The sequence below is a fragment of the Sesamum indicum genome, linkage group LG8 (assembly GCF_026168435.1).
Source record: "Sesamum indicum cultivar Baizhima isolate 11 linkage group LG8, ASM2616843v1, whole genome shotgun sequence".
Classification (NCBI taxonomy): Eukaryota; Viridiplantae; Streptophyta; class Magnoliopsida; order Lamiales; family Pedaliaceae; genus Sesamum; species Sesamum indicum.
In genome coordinates, this window is record NC_142664.1 from 30,082,857 (window position 1) to 30,105,457 (window position 22,601).

Consider the following 22,601-nt stretch of genomic DNA (forward strand, 5'->3'; position numbering starts at 1 on the left):
TTTTCTTAGACAAACCATAATTTTTCTTCCCTTTCCCTTTTATCCTTAAAACTCCTCAGACAAAAAGTGACTTAGTGGGTCGACCATGTCGGATTGAAGAAGCAATGAAGTTAATATTGATAAATGTTAGCCTTTATATTAACACCTGAATTCTCACAAACTTATCCTATCATTTCTGGCCGTGAATCAATTATATGGCAATTGCAATATATTTATATTGTGATTGATGTATAGTTGAAAAAAAGTAATCAATCAAATGATATATATATCATATTTACTGTACGATTAATTTGATTCAATCAAACCTAAAAAAATCGCTTATTATATACATGCACCAAATGAGCAAGATCCATCATCTCTTGTTGTTGGTGACTAAGAAAACCACAAGCCCAACTACATCCAATCCCTTGTACGTAGCATGTGTTATTCTTTTCGTATTGGGCCAAACTTAAGGTTCCATTATACATGGAACCTGATAGATTAACTGAAAACATACTACCATGTTTGGGCCCAAATCGTAGTGGGTCGATTATTTTCTCATTGTTAAAATGATTATTTTTATTAAATCAAATAAAATTAGTGTACGGTTAAAAAACTTAAAAGGATATATATGATCTGACAGAAGAGAGGGAGGAAAAAGAAAAAGAACGTACAACACAAGCAGAAATAGAGAGAAAGATGACATCTTATTATTATTATTTAGATAGAGTTCATTTAATCAATACATTTGATGTGGGCTACGATATACCAAAGTAGGATTGGGTAGCATTTGGGCCTAATAAACACTAGCGGGAGGCCAATGGGCCCATTAGCCAAAGGCCCAAAGGAACAGGGCCCAGATTTGGAAGAATCCCCAAATTGCAGGGACCGGCGACATGTAGCGTCATCCTAGGCGATACCATACCAGATGGCATCCGTACTTATTTACCAAGATTTTAGCTATTTAATCACTGAATTTATTATTTTTTTAGCTCCGTACTTAGACCTCCGGCCTTCTCCACTCTAATTTAATTGTCGGAGTGCTTACGCCAGGACCTAGCCCAACACCTCCTTGTCTTGTGCAGACCTCCAGCTTATTTCCTTGAAAATCGCTGGTGGCAAACGATCCGACAGTAGCAAACATCAATGACCAAACACATTAATGTCAATAATAATTACTCTTAACTCCTCAGCAATTAATAAATAATAGTATTATTATAGATATAAATGTCCCACGAATTACAGTTATAATATCGTTTCATCATTTATGACATTGATGCATGTTTCTTTTGTTTCATTGGAGAAGAGTGAAATGAAGAGTGTGGGTTAGGTCTCAAGTTTGTGAAACATTAACAGTACAAAACTGAAGCACAGAAACCCATACACACGTATTGTTTTTCAAACACTACTACACATGCAACCAAATTCAACATTCGCTGGTATCTATCTCAGTCCTACTCGATTTATGACATAAAAAGACCAACGTTCAGAAATAACTACTCAACTAAAACCATTTCCCTTCATAAACCCCACATCTATTTATTGCATGTATTCTTACCTCTTTTTATTTATTTAATTTCATTAAAGATTAAATTAATCTTATTTATGATGGCAACGAAAGAATTTCTCTTGCATTGAATATTTATTACACATTAGGAGTGTCGTGACTTTAGGATTAATTGACTCTTGCCAAATGCCACATCAACAAAAATTGATTGAAAAATTAAACAAAAAATTCCCAAACTAACGTGACAAAACATGTTCTAATTTTCGATAAATTCAATATTTTTCACCGTCATCTAGACTATATGTGTTATATTCTTATTTTTTTTTATTACAGTCCTCAATTATCAATTTGAAATTTAAAGAGAACTAAAAGTACCACTCCATATAATTACAAGACAAAAAATACATTTTTTGAAATTTAATAACACAAAATCATTATAAAAATAAATAAATACATATATAAGTAATTAGTTTCTGACCAATAACCTCTTTTTTTTTTTTTTCTCTTTGTGATGGTTAAAAGGTTAGATCAATTTAAGTTTTTTTGTGGCTACTCGGAAAAGGGGGGAAAAAAATAACAGTCATGAACCGTTCTTTCTGAAAAAGTTGGTTAAATTATTGCCCAATTCAATCACCAGAATCTTACTAATTAACAAATTAGCAATCAAGTCCGATCTGAATTAGACAAACATATAAGGTGTGGAGTATCGTTGCCTCTATATAACTTATTGTTAAACGAAGAGTGTTGTGTCAATTACTTGAGCATTGATACGTACAACAACTTGTCGTTGATTTATTCAAATAAAATTCTGAATTATTATATTATATATATATATATATGATGGTATCAAGATATTCTATATTTCTATAAAAATAATTCTGAATTTATTAGATCCCACCAATTATTTGCATAGATTGTATGAAATTAAAGTTGGCATAATAATTGATAGTCTTTGTTATAAATAAGGAGGTTGAGGGTTTGAGGGTTGTGGTGTGGGCAGCGGAAGACATACACTCAAAACACAATTGAGATATTGTAAGGATGTGAAAGCGAGGTTGCTGCAAATCTACGTTCCTCAGGTTCCAGACGACGTCGGACAGCCACATATGTTGTTGTCAAGTTTCTGCCCTTTACCACTGCTCCACATGATTCTAGTTTTGCGACGATTACACGAAAAGGAGACAAAAACGACCATGTCAAGTCCTAAATTTGCATTGTTAGAATTCATACAGAGCTAAGAATGACTGTGAACTGCTTCCAGCCACGTACATACCCTTGCCAAAATAAATCATTTTCTAGTTACAGAAATTATTAGTCGAGGCATCACTCAATATTGAATTTCTTTTATATGGACCAAATTCGAAAACTGTCCAACTATACAATATGGCATATCAAAGTAATATCCGAAAACTCAATATATATGTCACAAGAAAAAATGTTCAATATTCAATTACGAATTTACCAGCATACGTTTTTCTGGGACGTGGCATGTAATTTCTGGATTACATTTTTCATTGATGTGGCGTGTATTTACACATTGCGGACGAAAAGTATTGTCTTGTATTCAAAACTGTACAATATTGAAAAGACATCTTGTTATGGAAAGAAAAACCGTAGGTGGATATAAGAAAGAAATGTCGCATGAAGGGGTGTTTTCAAAAATCTTTATCAAACATAGACACAAGGAATAATTAGTTTTAACGGAGCATAAATGAATGCGGGGGAATCTTCTAAAATACAAAAGTTAGATTATTAGATGGCCACGCCATCTAATTGAGCACCACTAAGTTGGAAAAGAAGGACTGGGAGCGGGGGTCGCTGTTTTAGCCGTATTTTTGCAAAGGGGTCAAAACGGGGTTTTCATGCTATTATTATCCCTCGTTTGGCTAAATTAGGCAGATATTGGCATCATTCTGAGTATCTGGAAGGAAGCACATACTTTAGGGACCATATATAGCTGTTTGGTTACAGGGATAAGATATCATATCACTACATTGTCTTGGTTTTGATCACCACTTATTAACAATTCTGTGCTTTTTTTTTTTTCTTTTTATACAGACAAAATAATTTCATACACACGTATGTGTTATGGAAGGTCCTAATACATAGACCAGATTTGCTTCAGATTTTTTCCCCATTGTTATAGTTATTTGAATAAATTAATTTAAAATATGTTTAAATATTAAAAAAATGGACATAAGCTGACATTATACACTTAAAGTAATTCCAAAAAACGAGGCTCACTCGCACAATAGGCGAGTGTGACATACTCTGCATTAGTTTTTAACAAAGAAGGGTGTTTTTTTTCTATATTTTACACAACACAGGGGTTTTTTTGCCTATAAAATTACCTTATTAACACAACAGATGAAGCAGTTGTGGCATACCAATTCGACAGAGGAGAATGATTGAAAGGAATGAGGCAGGGTAGGTAGGCTGCGTACACAGTATAATTCCCCAACATCTTTGTGCCTTATCAGTTATGAGCAGGGATATGGCCATATCTTGGGAGATGTTGAGCCGAATCTCCGAATCCACCACCCCCCTCTTTAGTGGATAATATACATGTGTAATTATTGCGTATCTCCCTCCACTGGATAGCAAAAGCGTGCTTCTTCTATCACGGCATAAACAGAGTCGTGTGCTCTTTGGATTTCTCCCGACTTTCCGACCTTTCGCCGCATTTTTTTGTACTATGTGGCTTATTTTGATAGTAAACGTGCCGGTCATTCTAACGGCGGAAATGTTATTCAGATCAATATTTCTATAATAGTCGTGTTTATAAAATGTGCTTGCCTATTAACGATTGTTTTTTACTTTGAAATATTAATTTGGTGATGTAACTATTATAAAAAGTTGTATTTTCTACTTAATTTGTCATGAAATTGATCAATGTCAATCAAAATAAAATAATATAACATGAAAATCTCTAAACATGTTAAGAAATCATGCCAAATTAGGTCAACCTATATCCTCGAAAATCGAATCTGCATTGAGTCTTTAAGAAAATCACTGCAAAGAGTTGTTGTGATTGAGCTAACGGACCATTGGGATATCAATAGTTCAATTATCATATTGAAATGCTAGTCTTTAACAATACTTATTATTTCTAAAAAACAACCTCAATAGCTTAAGCGTCTAGAAATTATTGTAAGGGTTTAGAACAGTGCCCCTCGTTTTAAATAATGAGTGCAGATTGCCCCATTGGAGTTAGGCTCAACACGGCCTTCCAAACTAGAAATCCAAACATGACCTAGTCCGAACACAAATGGCAATGATTTTGTATCATACTAATGTGTGTGGCATACTCAATGGCATAAGTGTGCATAGTAAATTAATACATTAAAAAAATGTTATTTTTTAAATAGATTTCAATGGCATGAATTCAAATATTAAGAGAGAGAGAGAAAGAAATTACGAGTTTAAAAGGTCAAAAATACATAAAAGTTGAAATTTAAGGCAAAAAATAAAATAAAATACTAAAATATTTGATAAAATAGTATAAAAAACCAAAAGCAATAAGACAGACACTAACAATAAAGTATAGATAGTTGATAAAAATGCGAGCATAATGAAAATAATTAAGTGGGGTTGGTGGGCGTAGGTGTCGAAATTCCGTGTCACAATCCTATCCCAAAGAATCTTACTAAAACAGAAGCCCCCGTGCCGTACTCTGGCTGCTGCTCTTTTCCATATCCACCCAATATTCTCTTTCAAAGATTTGCATTGTTTGCCATGTTGGAATGTGAGACTGTGGAGTGTCACTGGATACAGTGAATGGGTGGAGGATCAATGAGTCTATAGACGCCTGCAAAGCCATCTCAATCTTTAAGCCAAGCTTAGCTAACCTAAGATATATACAACAAGACGTTAACATCCTACAACCTTCGAAACTCATGTCATGTATGGTTCCAAGCTTCATTTTTTTATCCTATGTTCACAAAGACAGTTAGGGATACATGGGCTCGTTCCTAATAATAATTTTCCTACGCCTAAGTCAATAAAAGTCAGTTACAAAATAAAACTCTGTCATTAAATTTGTTAAATTATTTTACTTGACACCTAGAGTTGATAGGGTATTTTGTTGAGGTACGTACATGGACCAATCACATCAAAGTGACACAATCCTAAGATTAACATGATTCCATGGAGATTGGGTGGCCAAATCTCATGATGATATCATCAAAGTGGGACTGGTGAATCAACTAGTTTCAATCCTGAATGAAACTTCATTGTTTGAGGTGTTTGGTCCTTTCTTGATTTTGTATAGATTTTTCTAGTAATTTTCTCAAGTGTGGTGTGTCCGGACTCAACAACAGACATGTTGCACAAATTTGCTACTAGAAGATTTGACAGACATTTAGAATCGCTTTGCCTCTTCATAACAACGAACTAATGGTGTGTTTGGCTAAACTCACTTAAAATATCTTATAAACTCATAAATTTTAAAAAATGTGTTTAAATATTAGGTTTATTAAGTGTCTGAATAAAATAAAATAAAATTGTGTAGCTTATAAGATGTGAGTAACGAAAAAATTTTATAACTAAGATGATTAAAATTAATTGAAGGAGTTTGTCAAGATTTTTAAAAATTAAGTTACAGGGAGCTAATTATAAGCTTTTTTCCGGAAAAGTAAGGAGTTCTAAGGTTACTTTTAAAATTTTAACAAATTCTTTTAATTTTGATTGTATTATTTAAAAAATGTCACTACTGACATTTTATAAGATTTATGATATTATCTTATTCAAATATTTTAAGAGTTTATTTTTAGAATAAAATATAATAGTATGTAAATTCCTTAAAATATGTTATTAGATGTATGAATTCATCATATATGTTAAAAAAATTTAACCAAACACCATCTTAAGAACGTCTTACTTAACTCTTTCCAACATCTTATTTTCGATGACATAGATTCTTTTTTTAAAAAAAATAAAATATTAAACACATCTCAACATCTTATAAACTCATGACCCAAACACGGCCTCAATCTTATGCATGAAAATTATTTACTTTTGATAATTTACCTGATCATAGCTTGTTATATTAATTATCATACCAAACTTGTATCATGGGGGGTTTGTTCATAATTTATAGGGTTAAATACATTTTGCACCCTTAAACTATGCATATAACCGTATTTACCTCTTAAAATATGAAAAATAACAACCCTTCCCGTTTTACTCAATTTTTATTTAAAAAACTATTTAAATTTTATATTTTTTTTATAAATTACATAATACTTTTTACCATATAGGAGGTAAATGCAGTTTCAGGGTGCAAAATGTATTTAACGCTATTTTATATCTAGAATCTTCATTTTCGTTTGAGTAAGCAATTGTAAAATTAAAGTTCTTGTTTGATTGGACAAAGTCATTTGTTTTTTTAATTTAAATTCAATTTTATATTTTTGGTTTTAATAGTAAGTGGAAGCAATTTCTTTAATTTTTCTAAAAAAAAAAAGCTAGAAAGTTGGAGGCAAATAAAGAAAAAAACAAGAGAGCTAAATTTGAAAAATAAAGAGTGTGAATTTCAAATAGCAGAAAACTTATAAATTGGATAAGTACCAAAAAAAATTGTGTATCAACTTTCAGCAAAGGCCACCATCCATATTATTGAAGTTCCACCCCATTCTATCAACCATCTTTTATTCTAGTCATAAAATTAAAGTCGTGCCTTTAAATTCTTAGAAATTACAGGTTGTTTTGTTTATGCTTTTATTTTTGGTTTTAATATTTGGAATAATAATTAAAGCGAAAGTATATTTATTGGTATATATTTTTGTTTGAAATATTTTAATTTGACATCACAATTTAATATAAAATATAATTTTATTAAAGAAAAAAAAAATGTTGGTTGTATATATTTTTATTTAACATCACAATTTAATGTAAAATACAATCACACATGTTTATTTGTATATATTTTTATTTACATCACAGCTCCATATAAAATTCTATCACATTAATTAATTTGAATATATTTTCGTTTTACAATAAAGTTGGTACAAAAATAAAACACATATTTTACATTGAAAACAAAATATCGAATACATAAACAATTAATTTTTTTTGTTTAATTATTTTCTTTGAGCGAGTATTATAATTAATTAAAAATTATTATTATATAATTGACTAGTTTGACCTTGATATTTCGAAACATCAAAATGATGTAATAAACCACATTCACGAAAAGAAAATTGATTTGGAGTGAAGTCGGGTTTCTCTGATCTACATCACATCTGTAATACTAACAAAAATAAAATAAGAAAGATCCAATGAGAAATGAGGGTTGACCAAATTAGCCAATCGGATGATGGAATAAGCAACGATGATGTTAGAATTTCCCTACTGAAGTGGGAAAGTCTCCCCATTCGAAGTGGGCAGGCAACAGTGGAAGCTTTGGCAAAGTAGCCATTGTCGGAAAATCGTGCGGCCGACATGTTACTAAATCAGGCAACTATGCTAATCCTCTGTAGTCTCGCCCACACCATAACGGGGTGTCATTCTCGTCCTGAGGTCATGGACCAGAACACGTGTCGCTCCCAGATCCCCTACTAGGTCTCACAGCGTACAGTGGGTGTCCCACACTCGCGAAGGTTCACATCCGCGCATCACCGACGTTGGTCCATCAGATGTGATGACGTGACGTGCTGGCCGTTGGATCTAGAAAGTGTCCGAGCGCAATGGATCGTGTGCATGAGCTGGACTGCACTGCTCCCCTTCTACTCTGTGTCCGTATCCATTCAGGCACGCCGGCTTATTGATTCGCAATTAAAGCTTTCAGAATTAACCAAGTGGAATTTACCATTCTACCCTTTTTCTTATTTATTTTGATATTTTTATTATGTTGATTGATAATTTAAAGGTAATTTTACTATATTCGAATTACATTTGATTATACCAAATTAATTACACTGTAATTATTATTATTATTGACGTGTAATTACTTATTTTTCATTAACTTAAATAATATTATACAACTGTCATCATTTACCACTAATGGTACGACATTTTTGTTGTTCTTATTTATCTATTAAAATTCAATTATATTACATTTCTATTTCACACAAACATACGACTGATACTCGTACATTTTAAATACTAAAAATTATAATTAAAATAAATTAAAATTTTAAAAAAATTATATACGTAAATATACAATGTCAACACATTTAAGGTAAAGCACAATGGACACTCATTAAATTTATCATAATTATAATTATTTTTATTATTTAAAAAATTATAAATATTCTTTTAAAATTAATGATCGTCCAACAAATATTTATCATGACAGCGTCATTATAGAAACTATTTGTTAAATAATAATAAATTCAAAAAATATTTATAATTTTTCAAGTAAAAAGAACAAATCTAAAAAAATATCAATTATAATTTATCCTATATATCATTATTATTATTAATAAAATATGAAAAAAGATGTTTAATCTGGGGTATATCTGTGTGTTGTCCCTCCAAGCTCCATCCCTTGACTACTCTATTACTCCCCATCACTGGTAGTGGTAGTGGCAGTGGTAGCTTGAGTGGGGGAGGGGAGTTGTATCATGTATGAGCACCGGGCACGTGGCAGTATGTAGATAAGCACGTCTAATACGGTGGCCTTACTCTACTAATCCTGGTGGAAATAACAGAGAGCCATGGAAGTCTACAATTATTATTTTGATAATATAATTAAAAATGAAAAATTCAATTACAGGTGAAAAATGTCACCAAAGTGTCTCCATATATAAGACAATAAAAAATATATATATAAATTAAACCAACCATATTATTAATTCATCAACTATATATTCTCTCATTTTTGCATAATATTAATACCATCACTTTTAATTAAAGTATTTGTTCCATCAAATATTGCAATAAAATCGACAACAAAAGATACCTAAAAAAAGATGAATAATAATTTCCCATAAGTAGTGTAGTGTACTTATCTCCAAATATATAACATTAATGAAATCAGAATTTTTGTATCGTTAATCATTGCAATGTTGACAAAAAGTTTTTATATTTCAAATTTATTCTTATTGCGCTTAAATGAATGGTGCATGTGATAAATGATAATGTACATTAATTATATGATTAGTTAGTTTTTTTAGAATTATATAAATTAATTAAAACTTGTCGATAAAATCAGATTCGAACTAAAATTTGCTATTCTGAATGCAAATTAACAGGATAGTAACATAATTATTCATAACTCTTGATTATTCAATTATTAATTTATTTTTAATCATAATCAAATATAAATTTTCTAATAAATAAAATGCAATAGAATTCAAAATAAAAAACCGGATTCATATGTTTCACTCCATTTACATAACAATGTAAAAGTGGTCTACATCAACATTTTCATGTGCAATAAATCCCGCACTAGTGCATTCCATAATATGAGGTAAGTAAGGAGATCCCCTAACATTTGGTAATCCGTCGCCCTTGGCACATCATCCGTCGCAATCCACAATTCCCTCCTCTCCCTCTCTATATAAACCTCTCCATTGGCTCCACCATAGCTACAAACAACCTCAGAAGGAACCCTCAGCTAATTTGCTCAACACTAATTTATATGGATATTTTCTCGACAACCATAGTCTACATCCTCCTCTTTCTCTCCGCTCTTCTCTACTACCATTTATCAAAGAAACGCGGCAGGAAGAACAAACTAACACCGAAGCTCCCCCCAGGTTCGATGGGCTGGCCGTACGTTGGAGAGACACTTCAGTTGTACTCTAAGGACCCCAACGCCTTCTTCTCCGACAAGCAAAAGAGGTTCATCAGCTGAATCCTAATTTGTTCAAACGTTGATGGAAATAGTATATGTATATGCAGTAGTCTGATGATCATGTGTGTGTGTCTTTGTGATGGTTGGTGTAGATACGGAGACGTATTCAAGACACACATTCTTGGGTGCCCTTGCGTGATGTTAGCTAGCCCGGAGGCAGCGCGGTTCGTGCTGGTGAACAATGCTGAATTGTTTAAGCCCACGTACCCGAAGAGCAAGGAGAAGATGATCGGCCCCGCTGCGCTGTTTTTTCATCGGGGAGAGTATCATAACCATTTGAGAAAGCTCGTACAGACCTCATTCTCACCTGAGGCTATCAAGAAACTAATCCCCGGCATCGAAGCCATAGCTGTTTCCATCCTGGACTCCTGGTCTAGTGGTCAGCTCACTAACACGTTCCTAGAAATGAAGAAGGTATGTATGTATTGTATTTATATCAGTTGGTTCTTGAAGGGGCTTTATGATGTGTTGTAGTATCTCCTGAATCGTCAGGATTCTGATTCTATTTCATATTTCGCATGTATTTTGAAACTGGGGTCATGCAACAATTTGTTTTTCTTGTATTAAAAGAGGTTCTTTAAGGCTAATACACTTTTTTTGGGTTTTCTGATACATGTCGTGATCTTCTACAGTTCTCCTTTGAAGTGGGAATTTTAGCTATTTTTGGACACTTGGAAAGACAACAAAAGGAAGAACTAAAGGAGAATTATTCCATAGTGGATAGAGGCTATAATTCCTTCCCCACAAACCTGCCAGGAACGGCATACCACAAAGCTCTAATGGTAAGAAAAACAACAAGATACATCATCCACTCTTTATCAGACATACTAAAGCTATACTGCTGAAGCTAATTCAACAAACTGACCCGACGAGATCCTCCTGCCTTCTTTTAGGCCAGAAGAAGGCTAAGTCGGATTCTCGGCGAGATCATCTGTGAAAGGAAGGAGAAAAAACTGTTGGAGAATGATCTCTTGGGGCATCTTCTCAACTTCAAGAACCAACAGGGGCAGACTCTGTCGGACGAACAGGTAGCGGACAACATCATAGGAGTTCTGTTTGCTGCTCAAGACACTACTGCCAGTGCATTGACATGGATCATCAAGTACCTCAGTGATGATCCAAAACTGTTGGAAGCTGTTAAGGTACGTAATTGAGAAGCTAGCAGTTGTAGTACTATTTAGTGTCGCGTTCCTCTAGAATCATCCATGTCGATCTCATGTAATAATTTTCGTTAATTTGTCTTGGCATTGATCACTACAGGCAGAACAGAAGGCGATCTACCTGTCGAATGACAAGGGAAACAGGAACTTGACATGGACTCAAACTAGAAATATGCCACTCACTTATAAGGTACAGTTATGATATATCCGTAGTTAATATATATGTCATGTGTATAAAATTAACGTCATCTTAGACAGACAGATCAGTGCATATGTAAGCAAAGAATGCCTCATGGTAGACATTTGTGTGTTTTTAACTGTTGCAGGTGATATTGGAGAGCTTAAGGATGGCAAGCATTGTGTCTTTTACTTTCAGAGAAGCTGTGGTTGATGTAGAATATAACGGTAAGATTTCATGACGTGCATTTGAAAACTTGGACAAAACAGCCCCACCTTTTTTAATTTCTTTTCTTTTCTTTTTTTTAATTTATTCGGCCTTTTTTCAATTTCTTTTTTTTGTTTTGATTGGACAGATTATCTTATTCCAAAGGGATGGAAGGTTATGCCCTTGTTCAGAAATATTCACCACAACCCTGAATTTTTCAATGACCCTCAAAATTTTGATCCATATAGATTTGAGGTAAGAGAAAAAAAAATCCATCAAGAAAATAATTTTTCCTTTTATTTTTTTTATTGGTTGGATTTCCGTAGCTTTCTAGAGAGGTAATAAATGCAAATAAATGAGGGGTTTTTTTGCAATTTTTCGATTTTTGAGGTGGTGTTTAATTTAAATTTGTTTGTGGTGGGTGTTGGATGCAGGTTGCTCCAAGGCCCAATACCTATATGCCATTTGGCAATGGATCCCACTCCTGTCCTGGAAATGAACTTGCCAAACTTGAGATGCTGATTTTGATCCATCATCTTGTGAACAAATTGAGGTAGGAGTAGAACCAATTAATATATGACACATCATTTTCTCTCAATTTACTTTTATTTTTTATATTCATACATAATTAAAATATAATTTTGAATAATAATCAATGCAAAAAGTGAAGTGTTGGCTAATAGTTGTATGTATTCATCATGTGGTCTCTGCAGGTGGGAATTGGTGGGCTCCCATGATATGGTACAGTACAGCCCATTTCCAGTCCCTCTTAATGGGCTTCCGGCCCGGTTTTGGAAAGAGCCCGAAATCCAAGATTTAGTATAAATTTAGCCTATTATTGTAGAATTTAGACAAGTAATTACATAATAATACCTAACTAAATAACTATTATTATTATTAGTATTAGCAAGCACCCCATAACCCTATGTATCCTTTTTTTTCCAAAATCAAGGGGTCAAAATTGTATGTGTATTATCCTATTGGGGCTATCTTTCTTTCCACATATTTTACAACTTTTAGCAATTATTTGCTTTGTAATTTATTTTTATGTAAAAAAATAATAAACTGTAGAGAAAATATCGTTGCAATTCGATGATTTGAAGTGTATAAATATTTTTCGGGGATGGAATAATGTTCTCTCTTTTTTAACAGTAATTCTGCTCTAATCTTACACTCTCATTTTTTACAATATAAATGCACAATAATGTGTTATATGTAGCACCTCATGAGAAGTCACGTACCTGCTTATTACACATAGCCCATGATATTAGGTAACAAGTAAATAAAATTACAAGTAACCGAAGCAAAATATTACAAATATTTTGAATTATTACTTAGATATGAAATGTTTGGGGGAGAAAAAAAAATGGCAGCCAAAGTTTGGGGACGTTTACGTACAGGGACTTAAACTCAGTGTTTATCAACTTATTGCTAAACATAGTGTTTTTATTTTAAAGTTTTTGCTTTTAAATTGTTGAAATTAAGTTGATTTAAGCGAAAAGTTAATAAACAGTTTTATACCAATTTTTCTTTCCCTGAAATTTGCTTCTGTCGAACAAATAAATCATTCAGGTAGCCAAAATTAATTCATCGAATTTGCTGATATTTATGAAAAAAATAAAAAATATATATATATTTACCCGCAATTGACTTAGTATTAACTTATTGCAGGCCAAATAAATCTTTTCATGAACAAATTTCCTCATACGTCTTCACGCATTAATGCATGTGAGGAGGTATATCTTCACCGTTATAATGGTAATTTAAGTTCGAAAAAAATTATTTAACTTGCAATAAGTCAATCGATGGTAAATATCAATTTTCATTCAATTTTTTTTTGTTAGTATCAATAAATTTAGTAAATTTTAACTAATGGGAAAGGGGGTTTATTTGTTAGACAGAAGCAACCATTATGGATGCTAGATGTAATTTCTTAAATCAAAGAAATTTACGTATAATTACACCAAATCTCAAGAGAAAAAAGTGCAATTATCCCTATTAATAAAATTATAAACGATTAAGTTATTTTTTCAAATACTTTAACTTTCTTTTGTTTAAAATTTTTATTTTTAAGCACTCATAAATATTTACTATAATTTAACTTACAATTTATTTCCAAGGGAAACACTCTTTTAAAGATAGTGGGTGTTATGCATTGATGCATGGGTGCGGAGTGTGTTGATATTGCGATATTTCATGTGGAGGTCAGCATCAATGGGCCTGCTGCAATCACAAAAATGGAAATGGCTTGAGCCCAAGGGGAATCCCCCTCTGCCTCTCAGCTGCATAAATGGGTGGTGGGTCCTATCATCATAACCATTATTTGCTAATTCTGACCACCCCATTTTCATCTTCATTTTTGAAGCTATTCTACTTCGGCCGGCGCCCACCCCAATCCACCACCCCCTCACATTTAATTCAATCTTCAAACTACCATAATTTTAACTTCTATTTCATTTAATATAAACACATTATAATATACAAAATATTTTTTAAATAAAATAAATAATATAACTTTTATACATGTACTTTGTATCAATTAATTTGGATAAATTTGTTTTCAAAATTTTATAAACCCATACATCTTATAAAAATTAATAAATTTTTGAAGTGTTTGGATCAAATAAAATGATAGAGCTTATAAGTGTTGGTGATGGCGACTGTTATATATGGTTTTAAAAATAAGTTAAAAGCACATCGCAACATCTTATTTAATGCTTTAAAAAAATTATAAGCTCATCCAAACACCCTCTAAAGCAATAATTATAAGTCGGCCACTGGCTAGCCTAAAATGACGAATTTGATTTTTGAATAAGGTTTGAACTCCTGACATTTAAAGAATGAAAAAACTTAAAAATATCAAATTTTGTCATTTTATGCAAAAACAAATAAACTCTTGAAAAACAAAATTTCTATTGATTCAAAAATAAATAAACAAAAAGAAGATGATGATGGGTGATGGGCATCAAGATCAGGCAATAGTTAGCTACAACAACCTGAAAATAACCAAAGCAAAGAATTAGGTGAGTGCACCGACGGAGGCGGAGTGATGCGGACGTTGCATATGCGTACTTGCCCCAAAACACAAGTCAACCAGCTGCACAAAACTTACTCAACTTTCCTACAATTACAGATCATACACATACATGATTTACAGCTCAGACGGACACAGTGTTATCTTGTCATTCATCTGCCACACATGAACGAGGAGTAGGAGTGGGGCCGGGGTCCATGAACCTTCGAGATCATCTTGGGTTATTACAAATGAGGAATGTATATACGTGACGGGATTTCCGTTTTTGTGTATGTAACCGATTTTGTTTGCCAACTGTCTAATTGTGTCTTGTAATTTCCAAACTTTATGGTTGGCGAATGCATTTCAAGAATGTAGGCGCAGGTGTTTGGACTATGAAGTAATTTTTTTTTTTTTTTTAAATTTTAGATGGTTTATTTGTCGAAATGAATGAGTTGAGGACCATATTCTGATTTGCGGAATCACTGAAAAGTTCATGCACACTAATGGACATATAATCTAGAGTTCACTCGTTTTTCACACCCATTGATTAGACTCAAATTCCAATAATATTTGACCTGATTTTGTACGATGTCGTCACAATCATACAGAATTTATATGATCAATTTGAGTTCATGATGGAGAGAGTATAACCACGTCTTCCTGCTATTATTCTCACTTTTTTTATTTTAAGTATGACATAGCTTTGATATTCACTTGCTCAGCCGATCATCACCATACGTTAGAGATTGATATGAATGGAAATCGAACCCGAATTACTTGGTGTTTCAATTTTAATTATAACCATCGAGAGACGAAATAATAATAATAATAATAATACAAGAGACAAAAGAGTTGGGAAATCATACGTAAAGTCTTCTTAATTTATCAGGCTTATATCATTCAACTCAGCCCAATCTTTTCTCATCACTTGTGCCTGTTGGGCCTAGTTATCTTGGACCCTGTCTTCTTATATATCTTAGTTTAAAATTTAAACATAAGAATCCACACTATATAAACGCTGAGAGTACCCTTTTTGTGTATCACTTAATTTTAGAATGTCAATTTTTATTTTTTAATATTTTTTTTTAACTTCCCATTTTTTCAACTTCCACATCTCTTTTTCTTTTCTCATTTTGTTATTATTTTCTCATTTTTATACTTTTTAATATATAATTAATATATTTTTAAAATAATAATTTTTTAAAAATTTTAAATTAATTATACGCATACATGTGAGTGTGGTAGATATACTGGTAATAAAAAGCATGCAGACACAGACTCCGAGTTGATAGATCCGAATCACTCTGTGTTCCAACCTCCAAGCGATAAGACAGACAGACATACACTTGGTAATATATAAAAACCCGACCCGGATCCAAACTAATAGAGTGGGGACCAGCCAGCAATTTCTCGTTAACCTATTCGGGCCACCTAAAATTGAATTATTCGAATTAACTCCCAAATGTTTCGGCTTTAATTCAGATCCCCTTAGGCCTTAGCTTCTTTGTGGCTGCCTAAATTGGACTGTTGTAAAGCTGCACAATTTCACCCATTGCATCACTTACTACACATAAAGCTGCCTACTACCACTCATGATCTGAGTTGTCTACTTATATAATATTGTCTTGTAAATTATTATTATTATTATTAATGAATTAAATTTTAGATTTATATATAGTTATTAATTTTTTATTCGATCAAAAAAATTTCACATTTACCAATTGCCCATCTAATTGCCATGGCCACCCGTGATATTTTCACACGTATATAGCTATTATTTTGTTTAATAGATAATCAAAATAATGAGAATGGGCGATCAATACAATCATTTTTAAAAATATTTTTTAAGATATCTGATAGCATATAAGATATTACAATTTGTTGATGTTTTTTTTCAAGTACGAGCTTATAATAATTTAAAAATAAGATATTATAAAATTTATAATATGTTTTTTACAAAAATAGAGGGAATTTTATTGGTTTATTTTAAAAAATATAATCAACTTGTTCAGTTTAAATATATTTTCAAAGTGTATCTTTTTAAAATTAATATTTTATATTTTATAAAATAAACAAGTTTATGATATATTATTTTAAATAAATGTAGACAAACATCTCCTTAATTTCCATACTTATATAGCCTAATAGTCAATAGCATATGGTTATATCACACATAAGTGACCTTGAACTAATTTAATATTTTCTTAATAAAATTATTTAATTTCCTTTTCTCCACTTTACTCTCCATTTTTTTTATTGTATTTTGTTTTATCTACATTTTGATATATCTTACTTAATTTTTCCCTCTTTCTCTTTTTTTTATAACTTTATTTATTTTTTCTTTTGGATGACAATGTTATCATATGTAAATACATAAAAGAAATTTTATAATCTTACAACAAATTATATTTTTTTCAATTTATAAGTGTGATTTTGTTTGGAATATTTAAAAGTTCCACGCTGTCGAACTCATATTTAAAAGTTCAAGAGGCACAAAAATCAAGAGACATTTATTTTTGATTTTGCTCTTTAAAATTCACTATATAAATATAAAATGTTTCATCCCTTTCTCTCCTTCAATCCTCTCTACTTACTAAACTCCTTTTCCTTTATTTTCTTCCACCCTTTCTCAGTTTTCTTCTCCCTGTAGTCACTCCCCCGTTCCGCTGTGGGTTTTGGAGAAAGTTTAAGCCATTGCGATTTTGCTTTCGTGTCTAGAGAATAAATGAGTGTAGATTCTTTGTTTGGATATCGGCGATTCGTTGAGTATCGACAGTGACTGCTCTGGCGGTTGGGTGAGTGATTGATGCTTTGTCGTTTTACAGAGGTTCGAATGCTCTGATGGAACCGATCTGGAAGTACAATGAAGTCCCCACTGCTTCGAACTTCATCATTGCTGTCTACTTTGCAGTTGCGTTCGTTGCTGCGAGGTTTTTGCTCGATAGGTTTATCTATCGTGTAAGCTTTCTCTGTGTGTAGATGCCTACTTTCTGTTTATTTTTAGAATGTTTACTAGGAATGTTAAATATGTAGTGGTTTATGAGGTGCATTTTAGTGTTGTTTGTTGAATGTTGTTTTCCGAAATTTTTTGGATTCATATTATTCTGGAGAGCTAGCGGTTTTTTTTTTTTTTAAATGCACCTGGATATTGATAAATCTACTGATGAGGTCAATCTGTTTGAAGTAAAGAGTTCAATGAGCTTAGTGATGTTTGATGTGAACGCTTACGGCGTATTTCTTAGGCATTTTATTGCTGAGATTCGTTGTACTGGTATTCTAGTGTTTAACTTGTGATCTAACTTCACCCATAGTTGAGAGGTTCTGATTTGTTTTTAACACACATGGACATTAATAAGCTTCACGATAAGTGAAGGTATTGCACTGCGCATATAGCGCTGCAGTCTACTTGAAGGATGGAATGAAAAGGTAAGGTGTCTGGTCATGGTGATTTGAATAGCTTGTGTGTGCTTATGGCATATTTCTTGTCTTTTAATTTTCCTGATTTACTCTCTATGTTAAAAAAAATGGTTCAACTTTTCAAATGAATTCAATATACTACACTACTTTGACTGATCCTTTAAAGCACAGATGTTTCATATCCTTAACCTTGTACACTACTTCATACAGCGTCATTTCGGGTAAAAAGCACATGCATCGGATGAGCTTCCTGCCTGCATTTGACTTGAACTTTATATAAGACAGAATATTGGAACCTACCAAAATACGAATATCGATAGCTTGCAGTATCTATTCTAAGGTAGATGACATAATCAAACAAATTCCTAATAATACCAGATTAAAAGTTGGCAAAATATCATAATCAATTCTGAGGTGATGCTTTGCTCATAAACTGAAGCATCTAGTATTGCAGCTTTGTTGTATTTATGATATTGAGAGAGAAATTTCATGTGTACTTTATGCGAACACTATTAACACAAGGAAAAGAAAAGTGAAGCTAGCAAAGATTATGGTAAAAAATTATCTTGTTGAAATCATCACTGTTTAATATGATCTTGCTTCCATCTATTGCAGAGACTGGCAATCTGGCTGTTGGGCAGAGGAACCAATCAGCTCAAACTTAATGAGACAATAAGGGCAAAAATAGTGAAATGCTCAGAGTCCATGTGGAAGCTTACGTACTATGCTACTGTTGAGTTTTCTATTTTGGCAACTGCATACCATGAGCCATGGTTCACAGATGTAAAGCACTACTACATTGGCTGGCCTGACCACGAGCTGAAGTGAGTATAATATCTATGGTGGTTCTCTTAGCCATGAACATTTGGATAGTCTTATTTATCTTTTTGAGCGAGAACCTCTACGTTCTGGTGGTCAATGTGAAGCTTCGCCTGGTACTATTTGCTACTTGATGCAGTAATCCCTTAACGTGGTTTACAATCTGTAGGCTCTTTATATTGCTGCATGCTGAACAAATGTATTTTTGAGCTTTCATGGTCGATTGGGAGTGCTCTATGTAGGCACATAGGGCTTCATAAACTTCACTATAGTACGACTTAAACCACATAATCTATTTTCAGGTTCAGTTTGTTGTATCTAAATTAGCTGTGTATATCGCTCTTTTCAGGCTCTCCTTGAAGCTTATCTACATGTGCCAATGCGGGTTCTACATCTACAGCATTGCTGCACTCCTTATGTGGGAAACACGAAGGAAGGATTTCTCTGTGATGATGTCACATCATGTAGTCACTGTAATCTTGATTGGATATTCATACATCGCAAGGTATCCTTTTACTCAGCTACAGCTTATGGTTGCTGAAATATTGAGAAGATAGTTACAATATTTCAACAAATTACTGAAGAAATAATGTGAGGTGAGATTAGCGCATGTATCAATTAAGGTTTGCAGATCACCTCACACTTTGGTCCCAAGGTCTCAGGAAATGGATAAAAGTTATTCCCTGTGTGGCCTGCGTGCATGAGAAATATTTAAGGTTGATATACACTGACTGTGTCCTTTTCTGTTCATTGTTGGCATAGAGAACATTTTGTTTTGTGATAAGTCAGTCTTTGCCTTTAATTCTTCAAACAATCATGCTCCCCATCAATGTCAAATATCAGGCATAGCAGTTCACCTTTTTATGGTATTAACATTATCTATACTTGTTTCTTCACGAACTATTTTCAAATGTGTGGACAAGCCTATTCTACCACCTAGGCAATCCTGTGATCGGTGTTACAGAGAATATAATAGTATTAAACGAAATTGTTAGAAAGTAAACACTTAGAGTGTATATCATTTTTACTTTCTTTGATTGAATGAGTTTAAAAGTTAAAAATGAATGGCTTGACTCTGATTTCTTCAATCCTGATCACTTCTGAGAGAGTGGTACACCTGCTTTACAGTCATGTGGTGGATTCCATTGTTAAAATGAGAAAAAGGAAACCGATGTACTCTTCTTAGCACTCATAGAGCTACTCACCACACAATCTGATGAGTTTATCATCTTTCTAAATAGAGTATTGGATGTCCTTCCTTACAGGTTCTTTCGGATAGGAGCTGTTATTCTTGCACTGCATGACGCCAGTGATGTATTCCTCGAAGCTGCGAAGGTTTTTAAGTACTCTGAGAAAGAGCTAGGAGCTAGCATCTGTTTTGGTTTTTTTGCCTTGTCATGGCTTCTACTTAGGCTTATATTCTTTCCATTTTGGGTCATAAGATCATCAAGGTTGGTTTCAATTGATTCCACTAAGTTAATGTTTTCTTCCCATTAGTGTCATCCATGAAATAATTTTTCTGGTTGCTCTTTCTCAGCTACTACTCATGCCAAGTCATGCGCCTGTCAGAGCCATACTTACTAGCGTCATACTATGTCTTCAATACGATGTTATTTACGCTGCTTGTTTTTCACATTTACTGGTGGAAGCTTATATTGGCAATGATCATGAAACAGCTGAAAAGTAGAGGCAAAGTTGGGGAAGATATTCGATCAGGTATGCAGTCTTTCTGCTTTGTACTTGTGCGTAATGATTCATTGGCCTGCTAATTGTTCTTAAAGAAGTTGCATTCTGTGAGCAAGTTTTTTCTTGTCCATGCTCAGGAAGAGTTTCTTATGAAGCTTGTTCTTTTGAGTTGATTGCAAATTAAATACTTTCTGATAATTTTGTCATTGCAACCAAAATTTGAATCCTGCCTTCACATGAACAAACGTCCAATTCCAAATTTCTTAATTTGACATCTTCCAATCTCATAAAAGTGTCTTGCTACGTTTATACTAGTTTTGAGTAATTTGTTGATGATATCAAAGTCTGCATTCAAACTCCTTTTAAAACGCTTAGTTGGCATACTGGACGCAATTGGCGTTTAGTTGGTGTCCAAAATCGTAAGAGGAAAAGACTGTAATCTCATGCCGTCTAAGTATATTCCTGCTTGCTTGGGTTCCAGGGAGTTGCCAAGAGAATAATCTAAGTCAGATTATCTGAACTATCTATTCATGAATTAGTTAGGTCCTGCTCCACGCTCTTGCAAAACTACTGAGCCGCAACATAAAAGATTTCCTTAAGAAAAACTGAAAATAGATGGCCTTCTTAAACTTTTATGTTCCTAACTTTTTACCCTTGGAGAAAGACCCATTCATGCATATCTGTTGCTAACACTTCTCAATCCTTGAACAGATTCAGAAGATGATGACTAGCCTGGGAAAATTGCTTTTTGATTACTTGCGTGTTTGGTTCTGCAATTGATTGGTTTACTCAAGTAGTAATAGCTGAAATTCTACAGAATTTCATTCCCAATTCTTGTAATAGAAAATATAGGACTATCTAGCATTTCACATCTGAAAATATGTTTTCGCTGTAGGAATCATAGCTGCTTTCTGTATAAAATTTTCCTGCTACTAGCCTCCGTGAATATTAAACAGAAGATTTTACCTCAGCCATCTCATTCAAAATCCACAAATTTTTGATGTTGTAGTAGCACCATGGTTTAATCTTTTTTCATTGAGGTCTAACGGTTGCTGGTTGAATGGAGTTCGTCATTAGCAAAGCAAGTTCTTCTTGAATCATCTGTTTTCTTTGTTGACAGTTTATGATATTCTCTTCTATATATTATTGATCTAGTTAGTTTCAGAAATAGAGCGTTGATTGATGTTTGAACTTTGAAATACTACCTTATATGCATTGACTAATTACTAATAATTGGACTGGGTCTTCGTACGTGTTGTTTCCGTAGCTTTGGGCTCTCGCTCTAAAATCAAATTCATAAAATAGCCGGAGTCAATAGCATCCGCTTTTTTACCTTTACATGGTGTGTAATCATCAGAGATGGGCTCTTTAATCCCTTTCTCCTAGGGTAGGTGCCCAGACAAGGAGGTCAACTGTTACCATCCTAAAAATCATATCCGTCCGACCATAGGGCAGTGAGACCCTGCTTGTACCTGCCGTTCTGCGCTATCCTAGTCACCTTCAGCAATTTAGCTGATCAATTGATCCATTCAGCAATTTTGGATGAAAATGCCTAAAATTGGAAACATTATAAGCTATTTTTGTCCCTCCCCTATGGCTATGGATCCATCGAGTTTAAATGGAGTTCACAGCTCGGTCGGTTGGTCCCACTTCTTCTCCGTCAAAGATACTGCAGACTTGTAAGGGATCTTGGTTGACTTTCTCAAGTATTAAAAATCCAATTACATAATTCATATTTGGCAAATATCAACTCAAATTCTAAGAGAATTAGTCTTAAACTCAAACTAAATTTGAACGCGAGAGAAATTAAATATCATCATTTATGCAGAAAA

At 33.2% G+C, this 22,601-nt stretch overlaps 2 protein-coding genes across 2 annotated transcripts; both read left to right on the forward strand.

Annotated features, from left to right (window-relative positions):
- Nucleotides 1-9,928: 9,928 nt before the first annotated feature.
- Nucleotides 9,929-12,834, forward strand: CYP707A4 (cytochrome P450, family 707, subfamily A, polypeptide 4). The gene is made up of 9 exons (XM_011089959.3): nucleotides 9,929-10,273; nucleotides 10,379-10,700; nucleotides 10,919-11,068; nucleotides 11,180-11,428; nucleotides 11,547-11,636; nucleotides 11,773-11,851; nucleotides 11,980-12,086; nucleotides 12,266-12,384; nucleotides 12,545-12,834. Exons 1-9 carry the CDS (start codon nucleotides 10,071-10,073, stop codon nucleotides 12,654-12,656), a joined length of 1,431 nt encoding a protein of 476 aa, XP_011088261.1. The 5' UTR covers nucleotides 9,929-10,070; the 3' UTR covers nucleotides 12,657-12,834.
- Nucleotides 12,835-17,405: 4,571 nt separating this feature from the next.
- On the forward strand, nucleotides 17,406-21,783 carry LOH2 (LAG1 homolog 2). The gene is made up of 6 exons (XM_011089960.3): nucleotides 17,406-17,805; nucleotides 18,880-19,088; nucleotides 19,433-19,588; nucleotides 20,349-20,534; nucleotides 20,621-20,799; nucleotides 21,481-21,783. The coding sequence occupies exons 1-6, from the start codon at nucleotides 17,689-17,691 to the stop codon at nucleotides 21,498-21,500; spliced, it is 867 nt and encodes a 288-aa protein (XP_011088262.1). The 5' UTR covers nucleotides 17,406-17,688; the 3' UTR covers nucleotides 21,501-21,783.
- Nucleotides 21,784-22,601: the final 818 nt, after the last annotated feature.

Excerpts from the sequence above, each read along its gene's own strand:
- CYP707A4 (XM_011089959.3), top strand. The coding sequence starts at position 10,071 with ATGGATATTTTCTCGACAACCATAGTCTACATCCTCCTCTTTCTCTCC. Across the intron at positions 12,087-12,265 it reads TTGATCCATATAGATTTGAG|GTTGCTCCAAGGCCCAATAC; the intron begins GTAAGAGAAAAA and ends TGTTGGATGCAG. Across the intron at positions 12,385-12,544 it reads CATCTTGTGAACAAATTGAG|GTGGGAATTGGTGGGCTCCC; the intron begins GTAGGAGTAGAA and ends TGGTCTCTGCAG.
- LOH2 (XM_011089960.3), top strand. The coding sequence starts at position 17,689 with ATGGAACCGATCTGGAAGTACAATGAAGTCCCCACTGCTTCGAACTTC. Across the intron at positions 17,806-18,879 it reads TCGATAGGTTTATCTATCGT|AGACTGGCAATCTGGCTGTT; the intron begins GTAAGCTTTCTC and ends CATCTATTGCAG. Across the intron at positions 20,800-21,480 it reads TGGGGAAGATATTCGATCAG|ATTCAGAAGATGATGACTAG; the intron begins GTATGCAGTCTT and ends ATCCTTGAACAG.